At 44.5% G+C, this 26,806-nt stretch overlaps 1 protein-coding gene across 2 annotated transcripts in view; it reads right to left on the reverse strand.

The window, feature by feature from the left end:
* Window positions 1–3,912: 3,912 nt before the first annotated feature.
* MGAT3 (beta-1,4-mannosyl-glycoprotein 4-beta-N-acetylglucosaminyltransferase) overlaps window positions 3,913–26,806 on the reverse strand; it is an 85,665-nt gene continuing 62,771 nt past the window's right edge. For both annotated transcript variants that reach the window (XM_069231294.1, XM_069231293.1), the window contains exon 2: window positions 3,913–12,019. In XM_069231294.1, the coding sequence (XP_069087395.1) occupies window positions 10,513–12,018 (1,506 nt within the window). In that variant the 5' untranslated portion in view covers window position 12,019 and the 3' untranslated portion in view covers window positions 3,913–10,512. The remainder of the gene's footprint in view (window positions 12,020–26,806) is intronic.

Genomic DNA, 26,806 nt, shown 5'->3' on the forward strand with positions numbered 1-26,806 from the left:
TAAGTACTTTCTGTGTGAGGATGTATCGGTATATGGAAGTACGCATCCTTTAGGTCTAATGTTGTCATGTAATCTTGTTGTTTGAGCAACAGGATTACGTCCTGCAGTGTCACCATGTGAAAGTGATCTGATTTGATGTAGATATTTAATGTTCTGAGATCTAATATAGGTCTTAGAGTTTTGTCTTTTTTGGGTATGAGAAAGTACAGTGAGTAGACTCCTCTTCCTCTCTGATGAATTGGTACTAACTCTATTGCATCTTTTTGCAACAACGCCTGAACTTCTAGTTGTAGAAGATCTATGTGTTGTTTTGACATGTTGTGTATTTTCGGTGGGACATTTGGAGGGAATTGTAGACATTCTATGCAATAACCATGCTGAATAATGGCTAGGACCCATGTGTCTGTTATTTCCTCCCAGTTTTTGTAGAACTTGGTTAGTCTCCCCCCCACTGGTGTTGTGTGTTGGGGATTTGTGACATGTAAGTCACTGTTTGTTTTGTGGAGTTTTGGGACTTTGGAACTTCCCTCTATTCTTTGGGAATTATCCCCCTCTATATTGTCCCCGAAAAGTTCCTTGCTGGTATTGGCTCTGATAAGTGGGCCTTGTTTGTGAGGTTGTGGGTTCAGTGCTTTGTCCTCGAAACCCCCCTCGAAATTGTGATCTTCGAAATGTACCTCTGCTCTGTGGGGAGTAGAGTGCACCCATGGCTTTGGCCGTATCAGTGTCTTTTTTAAGTTTCTCGATAGCAGTGTCCACCTCCGGCCCAAACAACTGCTGTCCGTTAAATGGCATATTCAGCACGGCTTGTTGTATTTCCGGCTTGAATCCAGATGTACGCAGCCATGCATGTCTCCTTATTGTTACTGCTGTATTGACAGTCCTAGCAGCTGTGTCTGCTGCATCCATTGCTGACCGTATCTGATTGTTCGAGATACACTGTCCTTCCTCTACCACTTGTTGCGCTCTTTTTTTAAACTCCTTGGGCAAATGTTCTATAAAATGTTGCATTTCGTCCCAATGAGCCCTGTCATATCTCGCCAACAAGGCTTGTGAATTGGCAATGCGCCATTGGTTGGCTGCTTGTGCCGCCACTCTTTTCCCAGCCGCATCGAACTTACGACTCTCTTTGTCTGGAGGTGGTGCGTCTCCTGAGGTGTGTGAGTTCGCCCTTTTGCGTGCTGCACCTACTACCACAGAGTCTGGTGTTAACTGTTGTGTGATGTACACAGGGTCTGTTGGTGGCAGTTTATATTTTTTCTCCACCCTTGGAGTTATTGCCCTTCCTTTGACAGGCTCTTCAAACACTTGTTTGGAGGGTTTTAGCATTCCAGGTAGCATGGGGAGGCTCTGGTACTGGCTATGTGTGGACGACAGTGTGTTAAATAGAAAGTCGTCTTCAATTGGCTCTGTATGTAGGCTAACATTATGAAACGCCGCTGCCCTTGACACCACCTGTGTGTAGGCGGTAGAGTCCTCAGGTGGTGACGGTCTGGCTGGATAACAGTCGGGACTGTTATCTGACACTGGCGCATCATAAAGATCCCACGCGTCTGGATCATCCTGACTCATCCCTGTATGAGTTGGGGATTGCATCATTGGTGGAGTGGCTACCGGTGATGGCTGTGGAGAGCGTTGTGGAGATGGTGGCGGGGTTACTTGTTTAGCCACCTTTGCCTGTGGCTGCTTGTCTTTGTCTTGGAAGGCAAGTTTTCGTTTCATCCGAATAGGAGGGAGAGTACTGATCTTCCCTGTTTCTTTTTGGATTTGGAGCCTTCTTTGTGTGTAATCTGGCTCCATTGACTAGTTCCTGTCCAAATCTATGTGTTTTCATTTGTGAGGACAGGCCTTGTTCCTCTGTGTAGGAACTTGTTTTCGGTTCCGAGGCCGGATGTTTCGGTACCGAAACTTTTTCGGCTGCCTTTTTCGGCTCAGACGCCACTTTTTTGCTCTTCGGCGTCGTGATCTCTCGGTGCCGACTCGCCTCTGTGCCGCTCTCTCGGTGCCGAGATTGCTCTGACCAGGTGTCTCGGGTCGTGTCTGCTCTGTGCCGGTATCTCGACCGGAGTCGGATGACTTCGACACATGCATGCCCTTTTTCAGTGCCAATGCTTGGTCACCTATTTTTCGGGTTAAGCCATGGCCTGCTGGCGGTGGCGTCCCCTGGGCTTTTATGGTCTTTGCGTGAGTTTTGTGTATCGACGTCTTACTCACGGTTTTCAGCGTCTGTTCCGGTTCGACCTCTTCCGAGTCCGAATCCTCGATGGAGAAGGCTTCCTCTTCTTCTTCCATCTGTTTTTGTCCTGTCGGCACCGACGCCATCTGTAGTCTTCTTGCTCTTCGGTCCCTTAAAGTCTTTCTGGACCGAAATGCTCGACAGGCCTCACAAGTATCCTCCTTGTGTTCTGGAGACAGGCATAAATTACAGACCAGGTGCTGATCTGTATAAGGATACTTGTTGTGACATTCGGGGCAGAAGCGGAATGGGGTCCGTTACATTAGCCTTGAAGACGCACGTGGTCGGGCCGACCAGGCCCCGCCGGGGAATCGAAAACCCAGAAGGGCCACTGGAGCTCTTCCAAATTCGGTGTCGATCTGTTGTAACTAACCCGATACGCAAACAATACCGTTGAATTTTCCAAGATTTTCACTAACTTTCGGAACCGAAGCGCGGAGCGAAAAGGAACACGTCCGAACCCGATGGCGGAAAGAAAACAATCTAAGATGGAGTCGACGCCCATGCGCAATGGAGCCGAAAGGTGAGGAGTCCCTCGATCTCGTGACTCGAAAAGACTTCTTCGAATAAAAACAACTTGTAACACTCCGAGCCCAACACTAGATGGCGGGATGTGCAAACCATGTGTATCTGCAGCTACACATGCCATTGAACATATATATATATATATATATATATGTTTGGCATTGAGGCTGCATTATCTCATGGCTTGCACAGAAACACCAAGCTGAACTGAGGTATGTATTGCGAGGAGAGCTCGGCCTAATGCCGCCTGAGCTGGTCACTTCTGTGTAGCTGGAGGGAGAGCTCGGCTGTCTCTGCCAAGTTATTGTACTAGGCAGCATAGGTTTGCTGTTTGTTCCAGTAATGACTGTGTAATTCAGGGGATAGTTCTGCAGTCTGACCGAGCAAGACCTCTTAACATTGGGGTAGCTTTATCTGTCTTTGTCAGTGTAACCTGACAGGAAGTTGTACTTGTCCCAGTGCTTAATTTGTGCTAATGTTTGAGGGCCGGGGCTTATTCTTCTGCCTCAAGCATTTGCTGCGAGCAAGACACATATGGGAAAGACGGAGAAGGGGAAAAACGAAAAAGCGTCATGAAAGGGAGAAATTAGAAAGCTGCAAGAGTGAGCTGAAGGGGCAGGGAGTGGCTTTATATGGATTGAAAAGGCCCGAGATGGTTTCAGAATTACACTGCTCCAGTATTCTGTGCTCTCACATTTAACTGCTGCAGCCGCGTGTTTAAGAGGAGGGCTTTGAGCACCGGCACCTTTTTATTTACAAAATAAGCACTGAGTCTTGTCCGAGACCTCAGCTAATAGAGCGTGTCAAAACGGGGAGAGCTCTGTTGTATGACTTTGCACCTTGAGGGTCTGTGCATCCACTTGGGTAGCCCTACTGTCTTGTGTTTACAGAATCTCTGTGTTGCCTAAGAGATTACTCTCTTAAGTGAACCATGAGCCTTTAAGATCTGAAATTCACCAGATATAGTTCTATGTGAAGCTTGAGCTTATAGGATCTGGGTAGCAAGTGGAACACTGCTGTCTGAACTCTTAATATCTATGCGACCTGCTATCTGATACCTGAGCTTATAAAATGAGCAATGTGAGGGAAAGCTCTGCTGTCTGGAGTCGCTTCCAAAGCAATTCTCTACACAGGCAACACCAAACAACGTCTAGGTTTTAAATATTTTTATTGTTTATATCTTTTGTATTAATTCATATTCTTTTCCCTGATGTCCCTTTCAGGGTATAAGGAAATGCTCAATCATTTACAAGAACAATAATCTGTAACATTTACACCTCGATTATCCGTACAAAAATCTATGTTTAAATTAATTACATAATATATTTGGGATACACTGAGGATATGTAGGGGAAGGGGGCTTTGGCTGAAGCCATAAAGCCTAGAATTACCCCCAGCCCCAACATCCTCTTTGCTAACCCACAAACAAGATTAACAAAAAGTATTCCAGCTTTACGTCGAAAAAATATGGAAGGACATAATTTCAGACCTTTCCCCTCAGCATTTCCTGAACTCTGTCCTTTCCACCCTCGCCTTACAGCATGCCCTCACGCTCATATTGCCCCCTGCTTTTGCCCCATCCCCTCAAAAGCCCTTCTGTGACGTCATCTATTGTTGCCCCCCCTATCACCCTCAGTCATTAATGCCTGCCCATGCTTCTTTATAGCTCTCTTTTCGCCCCTTGGACTTTCATGCTCTTTGTCCTCAGGAGTTAGTTCTTGCCTTCCCTGGCCACATTTTCATATTCTCTTTTTTCCTGCTTTCTCCGATATTGTCATGATCTTAGCAGTCCCTACTTTCGATGTTTCTTCTCCCTTAGCAATTCCTGCTTCACCTATCTCCCTCTTCTGCAGTTCATGCTCGCTGCTTTTCATTTTTCCCTTCTCCTTTCCTGCTCCTCGTTTTGATTTTGTCTTTTCCCCAACAGTAGTTAACACGGTAATTATTTCCACTACTCTAGCTCTCGTCCTCTCCCTTCTCTTCCCTACTGCCATTAGCAGGTCATTCTTTCAGTCACTCCAATTCGCCTGTCTTCCCAGAGTGCCCTACTTGTTTCTATTCATTTAACAGTCCCTTCAGTCATTTTACCATTTTTTTCACTACCCTCAGCAATCCCTGCTCTGCAGTTCTCTCTCGGTTTCTTGGGATAGTAATTACGGTTACTTGACCGGAGGCCCTTGAAATTTCTCCAAGGCAAGTTTCTACTTTCTGGAAGAAAAAAAAACAGAAGAACGAAATTGAAGGGTCTGCAAACGTGAACGTCCTGAATTCAACCGCCCCACCACTCAGGAACAAGCCAATGCATTCTGGGATACTTGCTATAAATGGTGCAGACGTTTTTTAGGGGTCTTCTAGATTTTTTTTCAGTGACAACCAATTCAATGGCAACCATTCACTGCAAACGACATTATTTTAACTTACCCAGGTGAAGGGAATAAACTAAATTCAGTGGTTATGCCGAGGAGTCAGGATGGCTGTGCCAGTTTTTGGCAGAGGTTGAAGTGCTATATATACCTTTACAGGTCAATATAATTTTACCCGTTAAACATGGATAACCCGTTTCTGTCATGAAGGCCATTAGGCCACAGTGATGCATCCAACTGACATTAGAGAAAATATTTCGATACCAAGATTGCCACTGCATTGTCAAAATGATCTACACTGGGGGCGAGTCAGGCATCCTAATGTTAGAGCAATTTCCCTAATCACTAGATGGACCCGCATTTGAAGCATGTAGCTAGTAAAGAGACGGAATCCTCCATATAGCTTCTCATTGAAATCAGCCCAAACCCTCCGTTTCTAAGATGACACCGTATTTCTAACATAAATATTCTGGAATAGCGATGCATTTCCATACCATTTCAAAATGGCTACTCCACTTTCAGCACAATGATTAGAAAACGCCAAGATTTTCGATTGAAGGAAGTGCAAATCTAATTCCAAAATGCCAGTCCGTTTTTTTCCAGATGCCTGTGTTTCTAGAGTTAATGAAGTTTTGCAAGTGTGTCACTTTGAGCAGATATCATCCATGCTCATCAGAACAGTCACACGATGTTTTTAGCAGATCCACTCTCGTGGTGTGGCTAAGGCACGAGTGGGCTGTTCGTTACTCAGTACATATTATCAGAGGCACCCAGAACTGTCTAGTGCTGATGGGAATGGCTGAACCAGTCCTCTTTTATCCCTGTTAACTACTCCCTGGCTTGATAATGGGGGAATCAAAGCTGAAGGGACTCTTATTGGGAGAGCTACTTGAACTGGGCCAACTCCAAAAATCTAGAACAGAAATTTAATGTTTAGGTTAGTGGATTTCACAAGTTGGTTTAAATATTCGCCTTGGTTAGTGTGTGTGTGAAGGGGCTGGAATAGCTGTTCTACTTTTATTCAAAGCTGTTCAACTAAAATTGACCCGCATTGTATAACATTTTTAACTTTGTCCCAGGTAGTCTCCTTCATTTAAAATTATTCCAAACCAAGGTAGACAAGCCCTTGAGAAGTAGATCTCCCAGCACCTTCCATAGATGCACATGCTGAAAATCCCATCTGGGCAACAAAGTATAATTCAAGCACACGAATCTATAAAGGATACCCATCCTGGAGAACTTGAGTTACAGATAAGTACAATATTCTTCACTTCCAGTGAGTACTGTTAAACACTTCTAAACCCATCCTCAGAATGCATTGGTAACATTAAAATCAAAGTCCTTTCACTCAAATAAATAACAACACTTAAGCTTTCAGTTGTCAGAGCAAAAAAATGCCTTGAGCTGCTGCACCCTGCCTGTTGTGCGGACGAGGGGACAGTGGTTTCCCTTACTTAAATAATTTGTTTTTGCAGTGCTAAGTTTACCCGGCACTCCTTCAGTGTGCGAGTTACAGCTGCCACGAAAAAGGCCTGAATCTGCTATTTTTTTTTTTTAGGCAGATCAATGCATCGAGAATGCTTCCAACTGCGCTCTGCCCACACCCAACACAAGGAACTTAAGGGGCAGTTTCTCTCGTTTCCAGCCTCCGTGATGCTCCCTCTGAAAAACAGCCTTTCACCCTAGTTCTGAAAAAAGTTGGCACTTTGCATCTTTTTTCCACCCTTCAAGTCGGCCCTTGTTTCAAGCCTAGACATAATCAGTGCAATTCATGCCATTGGTGGGATTGAGGATAAACTGTCCCCCACCAAACACGGTGACGTCCCGGTCTCTCCCGACCCAAATTCACAGACATAAGACAAAGAACAAAATTATTTTTCCCATTTTTTACCAGTTCCCTGTTGACGTGACTTCTCGGCAAACCTCCACCAGGAACCTAATTAATGGACGTACAATAATATATTTTGCACAAATAGAGTAGAAAACCGGAGAAAGAAACCAATGAGGCAAATCCATAGTCTCCTTAAAAAGGCAAACAAAAGCAATAAGTTAGAAAAAAAAAGACATTATTTTGTCCTTTCATTAAAGGTGTCGGAGACAGAGCAAAGGCAATGTGGGAGAGTAACATGTTTGACATCTCTCTCGAACAGTGTCCTCTGTAGCAGCATTCGCACGTCCTGTGGCCTCTTGGAAGTTTGATTCAGTTCATAAGAGGCTAAATAATGCACGATGGACTGAAGGAACAGTCTCCAGTGGTTAGAACAGGGAATTGTGGGACAGAGCTGGGAACAGGAACATACTGTGGAAACAGCAACCTACCAGCATTGTGGAACGGCTAGGCCTGGGTACAATACAGCACAATAAATTATACATAAATATGTCATTCATGCCATCGCGAAGAGTGTCGGCTACCCCCTACTTTGCAATATCACCAGATGCCACAACGTGCAGCATTTTATCCCACTGCTTCTTATTTATGATGGAGGTGGAAAGGCCTTCACCAAACCCCACACTCTATTTTCGCCCCCATTTCTGACAAAGGGAGCAAGGGTTCAGTCTAAATGCTCATTCACTTTTATTTTTCCACTTCCTTTGGACGGTGCACACTAGTACTATTGTCAAAACGTTTAGCGTCTTCCTCTCGATCCCACAAAACAGTACCTCACAAATTCGCTATTGTACAAAATGAAGAGCGTTTTGAGGGGAGGGGATAAGGAAGGAGAACGCTGCCATCCCACACAAAAAAAACTATTACTTATCAGGCGGTTTGCAGAGTAGCTCTTTTGAGTAGTAACTGTTTTGTGCAGTAGCTGTTGGTGAGAGCTAGAAATGTGTAGATTTTTTCTGGTTCCCTTTTTTATGTGAGTTGTAGCTAGCGGGAATTATAGGATAAGCTATTTTCAAAGCAAATCTTACAAAGCGGGGGAAATGCACAGTTCCATCCCATGCCTCTCAAATTATTGCTCCTCTTGCTAATTACAGAGGAAAAAGAGTGGTATGGATGGTCATGTAAGGAGACCGAGAGGGAAGCTATTAAGGTTCAGTTCAGACATCTGGTCTCTTTTCTAAATACTGTCCCTGCCAGCCTCATGTGTCACATAGGAAGAATAGAGTGCTCATACTCCAACTGCTGTCCTGATTTTGATTTGACCAGTTCTGCTACCAGGTGGCATGTTTAAGCGTGGATCCCTTTCCTTTTATTGTCATGACGATAAATTCTGCTACATTTTTTAGGACAAATGTTGCCCCAAATAGTATAATATACAGTTATCAAGATCCCTGTTGGAGAATCGAATACAATGACTCCCTTTGTGGTGGTGGGACACCCATGTTCTTTGTGAGGGTGAAATGAACAAGCTTCCAGTGTGTATGCTCAGGTTTCCAATCTGAGGAGGAAGTGCTCAGTAGTCCTGTGGGTAAGAATGACATGTTGGGACTCTGTTGCATGTGTAAGCTGCTTGCGCTCCCTGAGTGTGAAACGTGTAGGCTCGATTAGTTTGTGTGCTCTGTGTGAGGGTGAGACACTCAGGATTATAGGGCATTAGACTGATTGTGCTACTAAGGCAGGCAGCCTGTCAGAAAATTTCTAAAGCGTCTCTAATGTGGCAGAGCCCATGGCTTATGTGGGATATTAGGCATCTACATCAAAAACAAACACATCCAGGAGCAGATCGCCTGTCCCTACCACTTGCTCTTTTACATTCCAGAAGAGGATACTTTTTCACTGGTGTCACAAGAAGAGACAGAACAGTCAGGGAGGGAGCACTGGGTAAAGGAGGGCGGGTGAGAACCTGGGCTACAGGATTCAACTGTGACAAAGTCACAGCACAAAATAAATTAGGTAAACTTGCTTAAGTTTAAAATGGTACTTTTTAATGTTTTTGTTTGAAGGGTAATCTTTGTGGAGTGGGGCGGGGAGTGTCACATTATGTTGTTTGTAACCTTCTACAATCCTAGGACCCCAGTGCTCTTCTCCTTTTAGGGGGAGATTGAAGTGATTGGGAGAGCCTCGCCTGGAATCGCGTGCCCCATTTCTAGATATTTCTTCCATCCTTCCCCTCAGTCTACCTCTCCTTTTCCTACCTATCTCTAGAGCAGGACTGATCATGCATGTGCCAGAACTTGCTCAGAAAGGGACAAGACAGACAGGTGAAGCCTTTCTCAATGGGTGAGAGCACCACCCTTTGGAACACAGTCTGGATCTTGGTCCCTTTCAATAGGCCTGTTGTTTCAAGATGTCTTATACCTGGGGACCACCTTGATCAATACAGTTTGATCCGAATACACCCCATTTCACTCATGTTGGACTTGAGACACTGGAGCAATACAGAAAGAAAGTGGATGAAGAGAAGACCTGCTGCAGGCCAGGACCAATTCCATCGCTTTTCAATGACTTCTGCTTCACCTCGTGCAGCAGTGCCACAATTAGTGCCACAAAGGTAGCATGGACATCTTCATGTAGTTCTACCTACACACCGCAGTTTTAACCTGCAGCACCTCCTCTTATTCACAGGGTGCCCAGACAGATTTGTCAATGGACCTCAATTGTGATCTGTAGCACCCGTTGTGACCTGTAGCACCCACTGACTATTCCAAAACTGGGATCCACACTGTGCTGGTGCACTTCGGTCCTGAACTACACCACCCATCAACTATTCCAGCTCCGGAACGCACACACAGTTGTGCTAATGCTTCTCCAGCCCCACCCACACTCCTTGCTATCCATCACTGAGAAGTGGACAGGGCTCTTCTAGTGCACATTAGTCATGCCCTGCAGAACCTGTGCTGTTTCTTTACAAGGATCTACAGACAGCTGTGACAAGGCACTGCGAGCCTGATCAACAACCCTTGCTATTCTAGTACTGTGTCCCTCTCAACACGGTCAGTGCACCTGAATCCTGGCCAATGGCACCCTTGCTATTTCAGAAAGTGGCCCACATTCATCTCCATCTTGATTAACAACCCCTACTGCTTTTGGGATCCGCACAAGACTCTGCCTGTGCACCTTAAAGGTATCCACCAGTACCCCTTCCGTGTTAGTACTGGGACCTACGCACAGGTCTGCCATTGCACCTCCATCCATGCAGACTTGTCATATTGAATTATTTGCAAATACGACTGAACATGTGTGATGCAGCTTCCAGGATTTTGGGGGTTTCAGTCAGCACCACCTAACTTGGCACGGAGGCAGATTCCACTCTGGATTCTCCAGTCAGACCGGGATTCACTGGCAGACCATTCCGTTCTTTCACCGTCAGTGTGCCCCACCTGAAGTTTTTGTTGCGATGGACGGAATGGACCAAAAAGAACAGCCCAAAACCCTTTAATCCATGAACCCACTGCTGGTTCCCTGTAACTCCTCCCACCTTCCTGTGCACCAGGAACTGGTCACCCTCCAGGCTCGGCCTTCTCATAAGGGTTCTCCAGCAGGTAGCGGAACCGTTCGAAGTTGGTCAGAAAGTACTTAGGTGCAAACATGTGCTCTTTGGGGTCAGCTGGGGGATACTCCTGCGCGGTGCCGTCAAACCAGCCTCCAGTGCGGATGAGCTCACGGATGTAGCCAAGGTCCCGCTTGTCAGCATAGTCCCCCCAACGTGGGAAATCACCATTTTGGGCCGAGATCAGTTTGAAGTAGATGCCCTCTGGTGTGAAACACCAGGAGCAGTGCCAGCCAGCAAAGTGCAAAGCGCTACCCAGGGACCACTGAACTAGGATGTGGCCGGTACGGTTTTCGTATTGCCGGAAGCCTGGCATGGTATAGTACTCTCGGCGTCGAAGCTTGATGCCATCAGTGGCGTAGACCTCCCGCAACATAGCCACCGTGCAGCCAGAGACCACCTCCAGGGTACCCGGCTGCTTCCAAAAGAAGCCATAGAGAGATTTGCGCATGTGGAAGGCAAACGGTTCTGTCCAGCCGTCGTAGAGCTTCAGGAACAGCACGCCGTCTCGCGCTGGAATCTCGTCAGCGTCGTCAATGATGAAAATGTCGTCATCACGCAGATTCAGCAGCCTGCTCATTCCATTGTGCGTCAGGAAAGTACGCAGGTAGTCATCGGCGATCCAGCCATCTTGCCGCCCCCCATCGGGGAAGTGGTCCAGAAAAATATAGACCACCTTGCGACGTATATAGTCAAAGGAACCGTTCAGTAGCATCTCCCGGAAACGCAAAGGCCGGGGTTCACCGTAGGCTGTGAAATTGGACTCACACACCAGGAAGGCATCCACGACATCAGCCAGCTCATGGAAGCGGGCCGCCAGTAGGTCGAACTCATGGTTTACATTGATGGCGTTAATTACACGGCGCGGGTGAGCCCGCGGCGTCAGACGGTCCTTGGTGGGCAGGTTGGAGTACTGCACCACTGTGGGCACGCCACAGCTGGGTCCGTGCCAGCCTGGCAAGCAGGGGCACTCCACGTGAGTCTTCCGCTTGGTCCGGGAACCACTCAGCTGCCTTCGGGCAGGTTGGCGGCCAGATGGGCGTTCATTACGATCCTCTCCATGCACCCCAGTAGGAAGCCGATCGAGCGTCTGAGTGCCTGGCTTGAAGCAGAGGCCCCCAGCCTTGGTTCGCACAAAGTACTCGGTGGTGTCCTCTGGAAGGTAGAGGTGTGCCTTGTGCAGGTCCGAGAAGGCAGCAGGGTGCAGGGGTTGCAGGAGTGGGGGATTTGGGTACAAGGGTGTTCGCAAAAACTCTGGCCCCACTGGGGGTGGGTCCGGCTCTGCTTGAGGCGTGACTGGAGCGGTCAACCATAGGAAGCCAAGGTTGGGGCTGAAGACAGTGAGATCACGGGGCAGGCGGACGTAGGAGAGAGCTTTGAGGAAATGCAGGAAGGAGATGAGGCTGAGGCCTGCCATGCAGAGGACGAGGAACCACTTGTGCCGACGCATCTTCATCCTGTGGAAGAAGCACACAAAAGGTCATGGCCAGAGAAATAACAGTGTCGCTACACAGACAAGCAAGTAACACTCGGAGAAATAATATTTACAAATTGCGCTCACGAATAACATTCTGACTTCAGAAATGTGGAGAAAGGGTGTAAACAGACTAGCATCAGCCTAGCAGCCATCGATATTGCAACGTCTATAACATCCCTTCTTCATATGGACTCACCTAGTGTAAGAACTGCCAATTCGAGTGTATTAAATAATTACTTCTTTATTTATTCAAGAAACATCGCAGAAGGGAGACAGCGCTGCCGTTCAATCCTCTCCAAACCGTCTCTCTGCACACCGTTCTCGAATACCTCGTAGCGCGTGCAGAATCCCCAGCGCGAGGCAATCGAGAGCGGTGAGCATTCTATAATACTACCGACACTACATATCTTCTCTCTTTACAGTAAAAACAATATGAGGATAAACAATGTATGTATTCCTATAAATAAAACAATTGCCTACAAATGAACAGTAAAACATTACTATAAATAATAGTCAGTTGAACATTCCAAAACGCGTATATATAGAACATTGCTATGAATAATAGTCTTTTAATTTCTTTGGTATCACAATTTTCCTGCCAAATCTACTACACCTTCCACTCCTATAGCCGATTGTATCCAAGCCACTAGAGTCTCTGGAACTGCCAGGTGATCTCAGGTCATTCGATGGAATATGGCGATCATCAGAGCTCCCTGAGTCCACTCTATGTTGATATTGATGAACATGTTCTGCTCTTCCCTCATTCCCCTCTTCCAACCATTCTTTCCACATACGACTCTTCGGAATACCAATCACCGTTCCTGAGTCAACTCTGGAATTCTTACACAGTGACAAAGCAGATATATGCCACACTTTACCATCATTGAGTCGTGCTGAATTATTGTACACAGCAATTACTCTCATGGGGGAAGAAAATTTACTTTGTCCTTTAATAGTGTGTTTATTGCTCTTGACTCTCACAATATCTCCAACACACAACCTAACCTCTTTGCACTTGTGTATGTCATCATAATATTTCTTATATTTATCCTGAGCTTTCCCAATATTTGTCTTCACCTCTTCCGGACTCCATTCTACTCTTTTTGCAGCTTTAAGCCAACCAACATTATCTTTTGACATGGGAGTTTTTCCCCTCATGAGTTCAAACGGACTAGAATTAGTACTGTTACATACAGCAATCCTAAAAGCCCACAGTGTTTTCCATAACTCTATTTTCCAAACTAAATTATTGCAATTGGACCACTGAATCATTCCTTTAAGTACACGATTGAACCTTTCTACCGAACCATTACCTGCAGGATGGTAAATTGAAGTAGTATGATGCTTTATCCCATTCCTTCCCACATACTCTTGGAAAGCAGAAGACGTAAATTGTGTCCCATTGTCCAACACAATACATTTTGGTAAACCTTCTCTTACAAAAATGTTGTCCATAAATTTGATGATACTGCTTACATCAGCCTTCTTTACAATTCCTACCTCTGGCCACTTAGAAAAGTGATCTACAAGTACTAACAAGAAAGTCTGCTCTTCGCCTTCACCAACTGGTCCCATGACATCAATACCTACTCTTTCCCACGACATGTTGGGAGAAGGAATGGGATGTAAAGACGGTTTCAGCATCACATGCGTTTTATCTGCATTTTCACAAACAGGGCAATCTCTCACCAACCTTTCTACTTCCTTATCTATCCCCGGCCACCAGTACCACTGTTTCACTCTATTCTTAGTTTTACCGATGCCTAGATGGCCTTCATGGCTAATCTCAAGAATTTTCCCTCTTAAGGTGAAGGGAGGTATTACCTTCCCATTCCTAATAAATAGACCTTCTTCCATAGATAATTCGTCCTTTACTTCCCAAAAAGGTAACACATTTTTATTAATCATTTTCTTTAACGGCCACCCTTTATTAATTAAGACACTCAATTCTTTCATTACCTCATCCAAATTCTGCTCTGTATTCCATTCATCTCGCGTGATACCTTTGCATATACCTTCCTCCACAATAGCCACCCACATGTCTTCTTTCCCATCTTCAACAGTGTTCTGAAACTCTTCAATATTGTTGGATGGCAAGGGCATGCGGCTTAAGAAATCTGCGACCGTATTCTTCACTCCAGGTAAGTACTGTACCACATAGTTGTAATCAAACAAACGCACAGACATTCTGGCAAGCCTAGGCGAAGCTTTACACAACCCCTTCGTGGTTAAAACTTTCACCAAAGGTTTGTGATCACATCTTAAAATGACTGTAGTACCCCACACATACTGTCTAAAATGTTCCATTGCCCATACACATGCAAGCGCCTCACGCTCAATAACTGAATACTTCTCCTCAGATGTAGTCAATGAACGTGAGGCAAAAGCAATGGTATCTTCATACCCCTCCTTATTAATTTGGGTGAGAACTGCTCCTATTCCTTTGCAACTAGCATCAGTTGTAATAACACTGCTAAGACTTGAATCAAAGCCTTGCAAAGGTGGAGCATTGCAGATATCATTTTTCAACATGTCAAAAGCATTTTGACACGCATCTGTCCACAAAAACTTATTTTAAGCAATTGCCTTAAATCATACGTTTTCGTGGAAAAGTTATTAACAAATTTGGAATAGAATTCCACTAAACCCAGAAAAGCACGGACCTCATCCTTATTGTGAGGATTAGGTGCCTTTCTTATTGCAGACAATAACTCTTCCTTTGGTTTAATTCCCTGAGCAGATACAACATGCCCCAAGTAATTGACATGGTCACAAGCAAATTTGCATTTACTAAATTCTGCCGTCAGACCCTTTTCATCCAACGTATTCAATACTTTTAATAAAGTTTGGTCATGATCATCCCTTGACCTACCCATCACCAGGATATCGTCTTGGAAGACCATTGTATTATCTATTCCTGCAAGGATTGAGTACATTAACCTCTAGAACATGGCTGCTGCTGACGCCAAGCCAAATGGTACTCGCCGGAACCTGTAACACCCAAAGGGTGTAATGAAAGCAATCAAGTCCCTGCTACTGGGATGTAACCGTACCTGATGATAGGCTGCTTTTAAATCAATAGTAGAAAACCATTTCATTCCTCTAGTGCGTGATAGCATTTCACTAATATGCGGTAAAGGGAATTGATCAACTAGTATATACTTATTAAGAGCTCTTAAGTCAATGCATAATCGTAAACCCCCGTTGGCTTTCTTCACCACAACTAACGGGGCCACCGACTCAGAAGATTCAATGGGTTCTATAATTTTCTCTTCTTGTAGTTTGTCCAATTGCATCTTAACATCTTCCTTTAGGGGAATTGGAATGTTTCTTACTTTATGCACTTGTGGGACAGCATCTTTTTTTTAAATGAATAAGGTGCATAAAGCCTTTCATTTTTCCAATCTTCCCCGTAAATACTTTAGAGAATCTCTGCAGAACCAGTTGATCAATTCCTGATCCCTTTTCTATGGACAATACAGGTTCAGGATTATTTGGATCCAATATTATGCCCAATTTCCTCTGATCAATCCATCCCAAAACGGAAGGACCAGTGACTGCAATATACAACTTTCCGGTCATTTGTCTGTCCTTATACTGGAATTCCAATTCCTTGTAGCCTAACAATTCGATAATTTCACCAGTAAATGTCTTGATAGTTATGTCCGGTGAGCATAACTCTTCACCCACAACAAGCTTGAAACTCTTTTCCCACACATTTTGATTAATAATAGTATATGGAGACCCTGAATCAACTACAATATGCAAAGTCACACCTCCCAGCATAATCTCACAGCTTGGTTTTTTCATTCTATTTTTCTCTTCTTGTTTCGTGCAAAGAATAGTATCTTCATCAGAAGAATTTACACACAAAATACACATGTTCAAATCATCATCCTCTGAAGAGTTTGTGTCTTCGAGATCCAGGATTTTGCTACCTCCACTCTTCCTTAGACACACTTTTTGGAAATGACCTACAATTCCACATTTTAAACATTTCTGTTTCTTTGCCGGACACAATTTATCATTCGCCAAGTGGTCATAACTGCCACATCTGTAACACTTCTTTCTATCATTCGAATTATAATTCTTAGATTCTATTCCTATTCTTCTTATGCTTCTCTTTTTAGAATCTTTACTGTGTTTTTTAATCCTTCACTCTTGCAATTATGGTCTCTTCACCTTTATTTTCACTTAAAACTTCTTTCGCACACCTTCCCGTTAATTCGGCTCTTTTTACAATATCAATGACTTCCTGCAAAGAGCTTTCTCCTTTGGCCCACAGATTGTCTTGAATATTCGAGTTTGACGATTGCATAACAATTTTTAAAACATTGTTCCTAGTGGTGCAGTTTTAAACACGTATTTCTATTGTAGGGATTGTGTCATAGATGCCTTGTGAATGTGGAACACCACCCTGACATGTGAACCCTTTGTAGCCCAGAACATATAATACACACTATGCCCAAGTAGAAATATTAATGCAACGAAAATATGTTTGTGTAACACACTCTTGCTCAGCTTGAAACAACATTGAGCCACAGCATTAGTGATGCTCATCACAGAAGCAATGATCAGATGGTAGTGGCTATCGGAAGTACTGTGCTGTGGTTCAAAAACACCTTAAGTATCACATAACTCAACTGCTGTGTTCCAAGAGTTAAATGCCACAAAGTAGTTTTTTGCTGAGGAAAATGCCCATCAGAATATTTAGTTTTATGAAAAAAGTTCTCACTTCAGAAAGGAAACGGGGTGGTAAAATCAACAATTAATAGTAAAATCCAGGAAAGTATAGTTAGAAAGCCTAGAAAGGTGAAGGTGTTAGCTACAGGTGCACACTGGTATTTATTAAAACTTTTATACAGCAGAATACTCCCCTATGGAAGACTGTGGCTTATCATATTGGGTCTAGATCATGTCCACAGGTTAGCTGGTCATAGAATTTGCCATTTGTGGAATCAGAATATTGTGTGGTAATCACATTCAGATAATTTTTTTGATAGTCTTGTATCTTACTTCTCAAGTCACCGTCCTTGTTACTTGATGGCATATAACTAAGTCTTGCATATTCTTTGAAACATTTTGAAAATATTTATTTAAAATCTGCTTTTTTTTTTATATACATAGGCACAGAAAAAATGGCCATTGCTTGCACAGCATATCGTGCTTTTGTTTTTCTAAACGATAATACTACAACTTTAGTCTTATTAAAACACTGAGTCACTAGTTGCTCTTCTCGATAATTGCCAGACTCGTCAAAAAGCCCAAATACTCTCAAAGCTATGTCTCATGAAATTCAGAGGAAGAGTTCACTTTTTAATAACACGTAGAGTTCCTCAGAACTCTGTTCTTGACAATGCATAGACCAAATCAGAGCTCCTTATCGATAGCAAACATACTTTTGAGAAGGTATGAAGCTGTCCATGGCTGGAAGGATGCAGCATGTAGAACGTCCTTTATGTGATATGTTGGATAAGGTGTGCAAGAGTGAGATACATGCTTCCAACATGGTGTTGGGTGTGTGATTGTGCATAAACATGAGAGGTTGCAGAGAGAGCAAGAAAGTAGTTATTTGTGTGTGCCTGCTTTCTAACTTACCCAGACAAGCCCCAAGCAGGTTCCCAAATTCTCTGCTTCAAAGGAACATTTGGCACACCAATTCTTTGTAGTATTCTGCAACTGATAGAGACTTCTAGTTTCAGATTCCTTACCTTAGACTTTTCCCAAGGCGTCAGATTGGATCCGGAGATATTTTGTCTAGCAGTACCCTTGTGCATTGGCATCGGTCGACCTCTGCGCAGTGACGTCCATTCTTTCTTTCCACGTCACATGCTGATCCGGAGAGAGCGACCCTGGTCATTTTTAGACCAATTTCAAAACTTTTGTAAAGTTTTTGGTGATATTTTTTTTGGTGCATTTGGGATGACTCCTAATACCAGTTTCAAGCCTTGTGAGGCTTGTCACCGCTTGATGTTGGAGATGGATCCGCACTTGGTCGGTTTATTGTGCCTGGGGTGCAAACACGACCTGAAGTCGTGCTCCGTGTGCCAGGCCATGCACCCGAAGGTCTTTAGGCTTGTGGCGTCACGGCGCTCGACACAGCATCGCACCCGCTTGAGAGGAAGGACTCGAGACCGCTCGCAGTCACCACCACTTGTCGTCCTCCAAGTCTACAGGTCACTCTGGTAAGAAGAAGAAGAAGAAGTCGAAGAAGGCTAGGCATTCTTAGGCTTCATCCTGTCACACGGCTGATGCAACACTGGAGGAGGAATGACGTTCAAGGCCTCCATCCTTGGAGCCTACTTCTGGACACGCTCCGTGTCGACTTTCCGGGAGCCGGGGCTACCCCTGCCCAATTAAAAGAATTCATGTGTCCCATATTTGGGCAGTCCGAACCCCCTTCGTACCTATGTGCCCTGGTGGTTAGGCTGTGGGTGCTTCAGGTTCAGCTCCAGCCTTCGAGGCCTCCTCCGGATCTGCTACGAGATCCGTACCGGCACCGGTCGTACCTTTGAGACCTTCCCTGGCACCAGCTCGGTCGTCGACGCTCCAGACAGCGCTTGTGCCCACGATCAACATCAACCCGATCCCAATCCCCAAGGACTCTAAGTCAGATCGCCACCCTCTTCTTCGATGGGGTCTATTTACCCCAGGTTGGATTCAGACTCTTTTCTACATGGGTATGAATATCAGGAAGAATTGGAGGGGTCCCTGGACCCTTATGAATACCGAGATTACCCTAACATGGACTAGGCACAAGATTTGGGCGAGGCCAGTGGTCTGGATACTCCTCCAGATGCTGGCATGCTTTCTCCTCCTACCGTGGATATGGCAGAGGGGTCCACATATTCTGTGGTGATCAGAAGGGGCGGCCCAGTCATTGGCCTCAAACTGCCTACTGTTGAAGTCAGGCCTAATCTCCTTACGGAAGTGCTTCAAACCGGGGCTTCCACATCTGAGCCTCTCCTTACTTTCAATGAAGCCCTCACTGATGTCTTTCTGGGTACCTGTGAACAGGACGATCCCTTGCCCTCAGCCCACCCCAAATGACCCACAATTCCTGTCCCAACACCCCACGCCTGAGAGCCTTGTTATCCAGGCATCCTCGTCATCTGGCGCATTCCATTCCGCACCTCCAGAAAGGGAATTAAAGAGACTGGACCAACTTGGGAAGAAAATGTTTCTTCCTCCAGTCTGGTGTTGCGGTCAGCGAACACTGCATGCCTTTTGGGCTGTTATACTCACTCCCTGTGGGATACGGTCGCACACGTATTGCCGCAGATACCGGAGGAGGCCCAGGCTATCATCTCCAAGGCAGTAGCTGATAATAGAAACGCTTCAAAGTTCACTATTCGATGTGGGCCGGACATGACCGACTTTCTGGATAGATCGGTTGCGTCCACGGTGGCCTTGAGGCGCCATGCCTGGTTGAGGACATCTGGTTTCTCAGGGATGTCCAATAGACCCTTATGGACATGCACTTTGATGGCACCTGTCTCTTTGGAGAAAAGGTGGACTCTGCGCTTAAGAGGTTCAGGGACTCCCAAGCTATGGCTCAGTTTCCTCAGCCTTCCAACTGCACCTCATCCCCAACAGTCCGCCTTTCACCTTTTTTGTGGCCATAGAAGGGGCTCCCTATTGCGTCCCTTTCCCAGCCACTGTGCACCCATGCTGTTCAGCCCCTGCGTGGCCAGGGAGGTGGAATCCCACAGCCTCGTGGGACAGAGAACCAGAGGTCTGCCCAGTCCACCCCAGCCCCTGCTGCAGCCTCCAATCCTTCCTAGTACACCCCCCTCATCCCAGGCTGGTTGGCCCCAGGATTCGCCATCACCTGCCCTACTGGGAATCCACCACTATGGACATGTACGTTTTGCAGATCGTCCAAAGGGGCTACTCCCTTCCTTTCAAGACTGCCCCTCCAGCTATGCCTTCATCCCACGGCTACTTATCGGAGGATCATCTGGCAGATGTGTCAGGGCATGTATTTATATTCTCTGAAGACTTGAGCCTTGGCCAGTCGTAATTGATGGAAATCATTGTGTGCAGAAAGGACAATGCCAGATTGGCATCCATTTATGCTTACATTGCTTAGCTAATGAACTGGGACCAATGTTATATTAATTGTGATTATAACATTATTATTTTAAGATTTCTCTGAATGTACTTAGGGCTAGGGAGTATGTCTCCTCTGTCTATTAAGGCACTGGGTTCTATTGAGGGAGAGTAGAAGTACCTGGTAACTTGACAGGCTACAGCATAGTGGAAACACGTTGTGTGGTTTGTGCCATCAAAGCAGAATACTACGAAGAATTGGTGTGCCGGTTGTTCCTTTCGAGCGGAGAATTTGGAAACCTGCTTGGGACCTGTCTGGAAGAGACAGCAGATGCAAGCTGCGTCAAGTACTCACATCGTCTTGCAAAAGCGTCTTTCTCACTTCTTTTGCAGTTTATGCTGATGTCGCTCTCACCACCTCAGAGAACTTGGATTTTGGCCTGCTGACACAGACAAGATTGTGGTAAGCAGGACTGCTTTTCGGGGTAGTGGTTGAGTGCCACAGCTCAGGAAGGGTCGGAACACTCACACAACAGGACTGTCTCCCTCATGGCCTTCCAGTAGCCTAGTTGCCAACATCTCAAGTCGGTCGGGGACGTACAGCTTTACGGATAGAGGTGAAGGTTGAGCAGAATATTGTCTATGAGCTGACTCAAAAGATTAATCTGCTGCAATATAGCATATTACTCATCAGCTGTGGCATACAAATATTCTGGCAAGCAATGGGGCTGCACTTTGGAAACAGAAATGCAGAGCATACCAACAACCGCAAACGCATTCACAGAAAATAATCAAAAAATAACTAATTACTTTCTAGTCGCTGCCAGCACAGCACATATCTCATTTTAGATCCCATGAGTGAGCAGAGGAGTTAGGTTAGGGGATCTTTTCTAATGTAAACTGGTAACTGGTAATGCTCCACAACACCATAGTGCATAAGGTCTATTATCAGTGATTATCTTGGAGGAAGACCTTTGGAGTCCCTATATTGTGCTGACTCCATGTTCTATCGTATTAACTGCTTTTTGGTTTGTGCAGGCCTTTCTTTCTGGAACACGACTGATCGGGAACAGAAACGCAAGATAGTTGCTCTCACTTTGCTAAAAGTTTGAACACTGAACTACCAGTGATCAAGAGAGCAGGAGTTCATTGTTCAAACAAACAGTCAGCCTTCATGAGAAATTGGTGAAAAGAGAACTAAATAAATGGAGGGAAATTACTTCATTAACCAACTTTATTGAAGTAGGTAGAGTACCCCATAGTAGCAGAATATATATTATTCCTACTTTTGAGAATCCCAACCCAGAATTATTGAAAGAATTGGCAGCATTTACGAAATCCTCAAAGGAAATGATTGAAATGCTCATAAAATATGCTAAAATTGTTCTTGACTATACACGTCAGGAACTGGAGAAAATACGCGCTATAACTGAGCAACATAAAGAGGAACGTTTGAACAAATAGGAGGAAATCAAGTTGAAGAAACAGCAACAAATTTGAAGGTAGCTTTGATGGATTAAAACAAGACCTAAAAGTTAGCCAACAGCAGTATCAGGAACTTATTTCCACTGGCTCAAGCTTGAATATTAACTTGGATTCTGTAGCTCAAGCAGAGAGTGCCCCTTTACAGTTGCATCCTCTGACCTATCAAGAATTTCAATTCTTAAAGCGCAGACAGGAAACACCACAACTAAAGAGATCAGGAGGGCCAACAATGTGGCAATAACATGCTTCATCAACTCCCCATGCGCCGCAAGATTTACAAATTGATCCCCAGCGACTCCAGAAAAACTGTCACACAGGCCACCATCCCCAGCAGACTGGATTAAGGAAACACCCTGTACCTGGGTCTCTCTGCACCGTTGCTCTGCATTCTCCAAACCACCCCCAGCCCAACAGAGAGCTCAGATCAGCCAACCTCGCCCTCGCATGTATCCCCACAATCCAGCGCACCCGAAGTGTGGGGCGTGCCTTCTCCTACATCCCAGCCAAGAACTGGAATGAACTACCCACCTACCTTTGAACCACACCTCACCCTAGCTGGATTCAGGTGGAAGCTCAAGACCAGGCTATTTGAGGACGAACCATTCTACCTGCAGAATCATGTCACAGCTCCTGGATACCTCCCGGGGTGATAAGTAGCGCTAGTGCACAGCTTTATTCTCCCAGCAAATAAGACGTGGCTAACTCTCAAACCAGTATTTTACCTATGTGGGTCGTGCAAAGCTGCAACAATTACAGTTTCTACTTATCACCCACAGGCAGGAAACAAAGTATTACCAAACATATTACCTGCACTATTGATTTTGTAGTGCTTGTATTGGTGTGCCCGCGTAACCTGAAATATATTGGTAGCACAAAACTGCAAGTAAAGCGGAGGATTCTTGAGTACAAACATGCCATTACCAACAATGATCCCAACTGCACAGTTGCTAGACATTTTTACTGGCACCATAAAAATAGAAGTGATCTCTTAAGGTACTTTGGAATTGATATGGTGACCAAAAACAGAGGTGGTAATGAAGAGAAAGCCCTGAGAGTGGAATGGAATCACAATACATCATCAAATTGAATTCCCAATACCCATTCGGCCTGAATGGGGATGAGGAATTAACTGTACATATAGGTAATTAACCTATTCCTGTGTTTTAGATGTTCCTCATGTTTTCTGGTTAACAATAATCACTAAGAGCACTCATTCACAGTTTTGCACATAGTGGGACACAAAGGGGTTTTAACCACAGGATGGCCATTTAAGGTAGAGTATGGACTGGTGATTGAAAGACCGGCACCAACACAGTGACATAGAATACAAACTAGTAAAATAATTTGAAGAGATATACCATAGGGGCTTACATGGTATCTATCCCAGCAGTGAATCCCACATCATTGATTTATAAGGACATTGTATGAGGGACATAATTGGTGTACCAAATTTTATTCAATGGGGTGGAAGTAGTGATTATAAGGAGTATGCCCAGATATTATTTGATGAGTTGGAATTATCCTGTTTTTTTTACCTGGCTGTCACGCAGAGAATAATATGGGATTATGCTATGCAGACATTGCTTGGAAAGTATCTAGGGTGATTCATTATCAAGTAGTTAACAGATTTGCTTTTATTTTTATTACATGTCTTCGATCACATTAACCGGGCACTTGCCCGATATGCACTCTCGTACATTTTGGAATTTATGTGTCCCTCAGGCCGTTCTCATACAGGCCCTGACACATCTGCCCCTTGGTTGAGTTTTGGTATATACACATCTTTGTAGTGGATATTTTTTGTTTCCAGTAGAGGGGTACATGTGCTGCCTGTGCCCATTTTGATGGAGGGATCTTATTATTTATACAGGCCCAGTAGTTTTCTAGTCATTCCTGGGTCTACACCCCCTTTTCCCTTCTTTTAAAAGTCAAAATTATGAAACATGTACACATGGAGTTGGACTAGAGTTCACATTTCTTTACACATTTTTACCATGTTACACACAGGGTCCAAAAAGCTCCCCGACATCTGTATTGTATATTCTGTGAAGACTCAAACCTTAGCCGATTGTAATTGATGGAAGTCATTGTATGCAAAAAGAACAATGTCAGATTGGCATCTATTTATGCTTACATTGCTTAGCTAATGAATTGGAAACAATATCATACGTTTTATGAATTGTGGTTATAACATTATTATGATTTTAAAATCTTCCCTGAATGTACACAGGGAGAGGCTAGTATGTCTTCTCTGTCTATTAGCACAATGGGTTTTATTGCGGAAGAGTGGAAGTACCCAGTAACTTAACAAAGGCTACTGTGTAGCCGAAACGGATTGTGTGGTTTGTGCCATTAAAGCAGAATTCTGCAGAGAATTGGTGTTCCTGTCAAGCAGAAAATGTTGAAACCTGCTTGAGACCAGTCTGGGGGAGAAAGCAGATGCGACCTGCACAGAGCATCCACGTCATATGGCATGAGTGGCTTTCTTGCTTCCATTACACTTTCCAACACATAGGTAATCATCTGCAATTGCAATATTGGTGGGAAGAGCAATTTATTTTAAGTGTTCTTCAGAATTCAAGGAGATTGATTATATTATATGTGCAGGAATTAGGTTCACATGGACGAAAAAAAGAGAATCCATCTGTATGCTACTTGTTGACCAGTGGTACAAGGCCTCACAGAACGCAAAGTTAGGATGGCTTAAGGTGGTCTCCGTATAAGTCGAGAAAGGTTGTCGGTAAATGTCAGGTTATATAGTGAGGATCTGTATGTCAGGAGAAATGTGCACATGTATGTCAGCAATGGGGACCATTCTAGTGATGGGCAGTCCTCCATCCATTTGGTGCAAAAGGGAATTACTGTGGACAAAAGCTAGATCGCCACCAGTTTTTGGTTTTTATTGTTTAATGTATCTTATGTCCTGGAGGGATCACTTCATCTAGAAAAGGGGGCGCGCCATCTCAAAGACAATTGTCCTTGATGGAGTAACAGCTGGTCAGGGCTGGGGTGAGATATTTGTCTGGCTTTTGAGTTTCTTTCCGATTTGTTACTGTAAATTGTTCTTTATCTGTGGAGCACCAAGATTTGATCTATCAGAGTCCACTTACTTTGGTGGCTTGGTGTAGGGCATCTGGAATCAACCACCAGATTACACCTGTATTATTATAAAGCGTTGTTTTATGTCTGGAACATCTTACACCATCAACGTCAGACTTTTAATTATCAGCTGATTGTTAATTAAAGATATGATTCGTGCTTCTGCCGCACAGATTGCAAGAAAGCATCAGAATAAAACATGAATACCACAGAAATATGGTAAAATAACATAGCAGTAGATCTGCCAATTGTCATAAAAATCCACTTGTGGGACTGTATGTGTCATTGTCAATTGAACGCACAGTTAATAATAATACAGAGTGGTGCCGGCCTTGTTCGTATCACATGAAGTAAAATAAATGTCATAAGTTTGCTTTTTCACTCCATCCAAAATATTCGTTCTGTCACATGCAATGATTAAGGCGAATGTAGGTCAACCAAGTGCCTTAAAAAAAAAGTGATGTGCATAATAAAAGCAGTGTTTGCAGTAGAGTCATCCTGGTATAATTACACAACCTTTAACACACTGTAAGCAGGCGAAAAGCTATACGAAAAATTATTTAGTGGGCTTCATTACTTGCCAATATTTGGTGGAAACCTCTCAAGACTATCAGGGTGTTCTGCAGCCCCTGCCCACCACTGCTTCCAGCGCCTCTATCCTAGAGCCAAAAACCTCGGGCGCAGGAACGCCGGACCACTTGTGATCCGACAGAGCTATATTCCACCTGCGCATATTTTTCCTTCAGTCTTAGAATCGAGGCCAATAAACTGAATTTTCTGAAGAGCGTTTCAACTTGAGAGGACCCGATGCAATTATGGTAACCAAACCACGGTAATTTTTTTTGACACTGTCCCCAAAAAAGTAGCCGTATTTGATTTTTTTTTGTGACACTCTGGCCCCCGGTTGCTGCTGGCACCAGACCTGCTTGAAAAGAGGGATGGCGTTTGTTCACAGGACCCCTGGAACTGTGGTCAGCCAAGTATAGGAGGATGCAGAAATCTGAGAAGCTGAACTCCCAACCAGCAGCTTAGAGCAGTGGTCTTCAAACTTTTTTATGCCATGCCCCACCTCCCAGTGGGTGTGGGGGGGTGGGTGGGAATTTGAGCCCTCTTCAAATTTTTCACAATTATTCTAATAAATTGCCATTGTTTAAATATGTCTAGACTTATTTAAACATTGCGGCAAAGTTCTGTTACTGTTTTAAAAATACAATCAAATACATGACACCTAACATAATATTCTCGTCAGGCAGGCCTTATTAACTTGTAAAAGTATCTACAGTATGATTATTATTTTTTTGGGGGGGGAGGGTTGATGACTATTTGGAGCCCCTTCCCTTTTGACACATACTCCCAACTTAGATATATATGACAAAACATGTTAGTGATGGACCATTACAGAGTGGTTTGGTGATCATTTTTTCAGCTTCAAATAAAGACCTGATATCAGCATAATGCTACTTTTGGCCAGAGCCTGGCGTCGGCACCTGCCCCTCCCCAACCTCCCAGTTTGAAGGCCCATGGCTTAGAGGCTCCTCACGTTTAGTGTCCACTAAAAACCCAAGGCGCCTAGTACTTAGAAAGAGATGGGGTACAGCTGCCCCTAGCACATGTAAACAGTAGGCTATGGGTATTTGTCTGAGAGGCTGGGCGATGGAAGGGGAGTGGAGAGAGGAGGATGCACTTCCTCACTGTCGTACAGAAAAGGAACGAGAGGCTCTATGCCTCCAGGATCTGTATTAGGGTCTAGCCCCAACACTATTTCTTTTAACCTCTTTTGTATGGGTACATGGACTTTTCATCTACCTAAGTGATGGTCTGCCAAGACCGCAGTAGAAAAATCCGCCATGTTTTCAATATTTAGGATTTGTTACCAGGGTACCAGAGGTTTCTCCATCGAAGTGGGGTATTTACAATGGGAGGAATCACTTTGGGGAGAAAACCTCTGGTGGAAATACCATCAATGACCATCACTTCTGATGGGATTCATGTCACCAAATGTGGGCACTAGAAACGCACACACACAGTGCGGAGTGAATCGTCAGTGCCCATATATCTTGTCAACCTTACATGCTGCAGGCTGGTTTATTACATAAATGTTTAAGGCACCTGCACGTTTTCTTTGGGCAGA

Source organism: Pleurodeles waltl, chromosome 4_2 (assembly GCF_031143425.1).
Source record: "Pleurodeles waltl isolate 20211129_DDA chromosome 4_2, aPleWal1.hap1.20221129, whole genome shotgun sequence".
NCBI classification, from domain to species: domain Eukaryota; kingdom Metazoa; phylum Chordata; class Amphibia; order Caudata; family Salamandridae; genus Pleurodeles; species Pleurodeles waltl.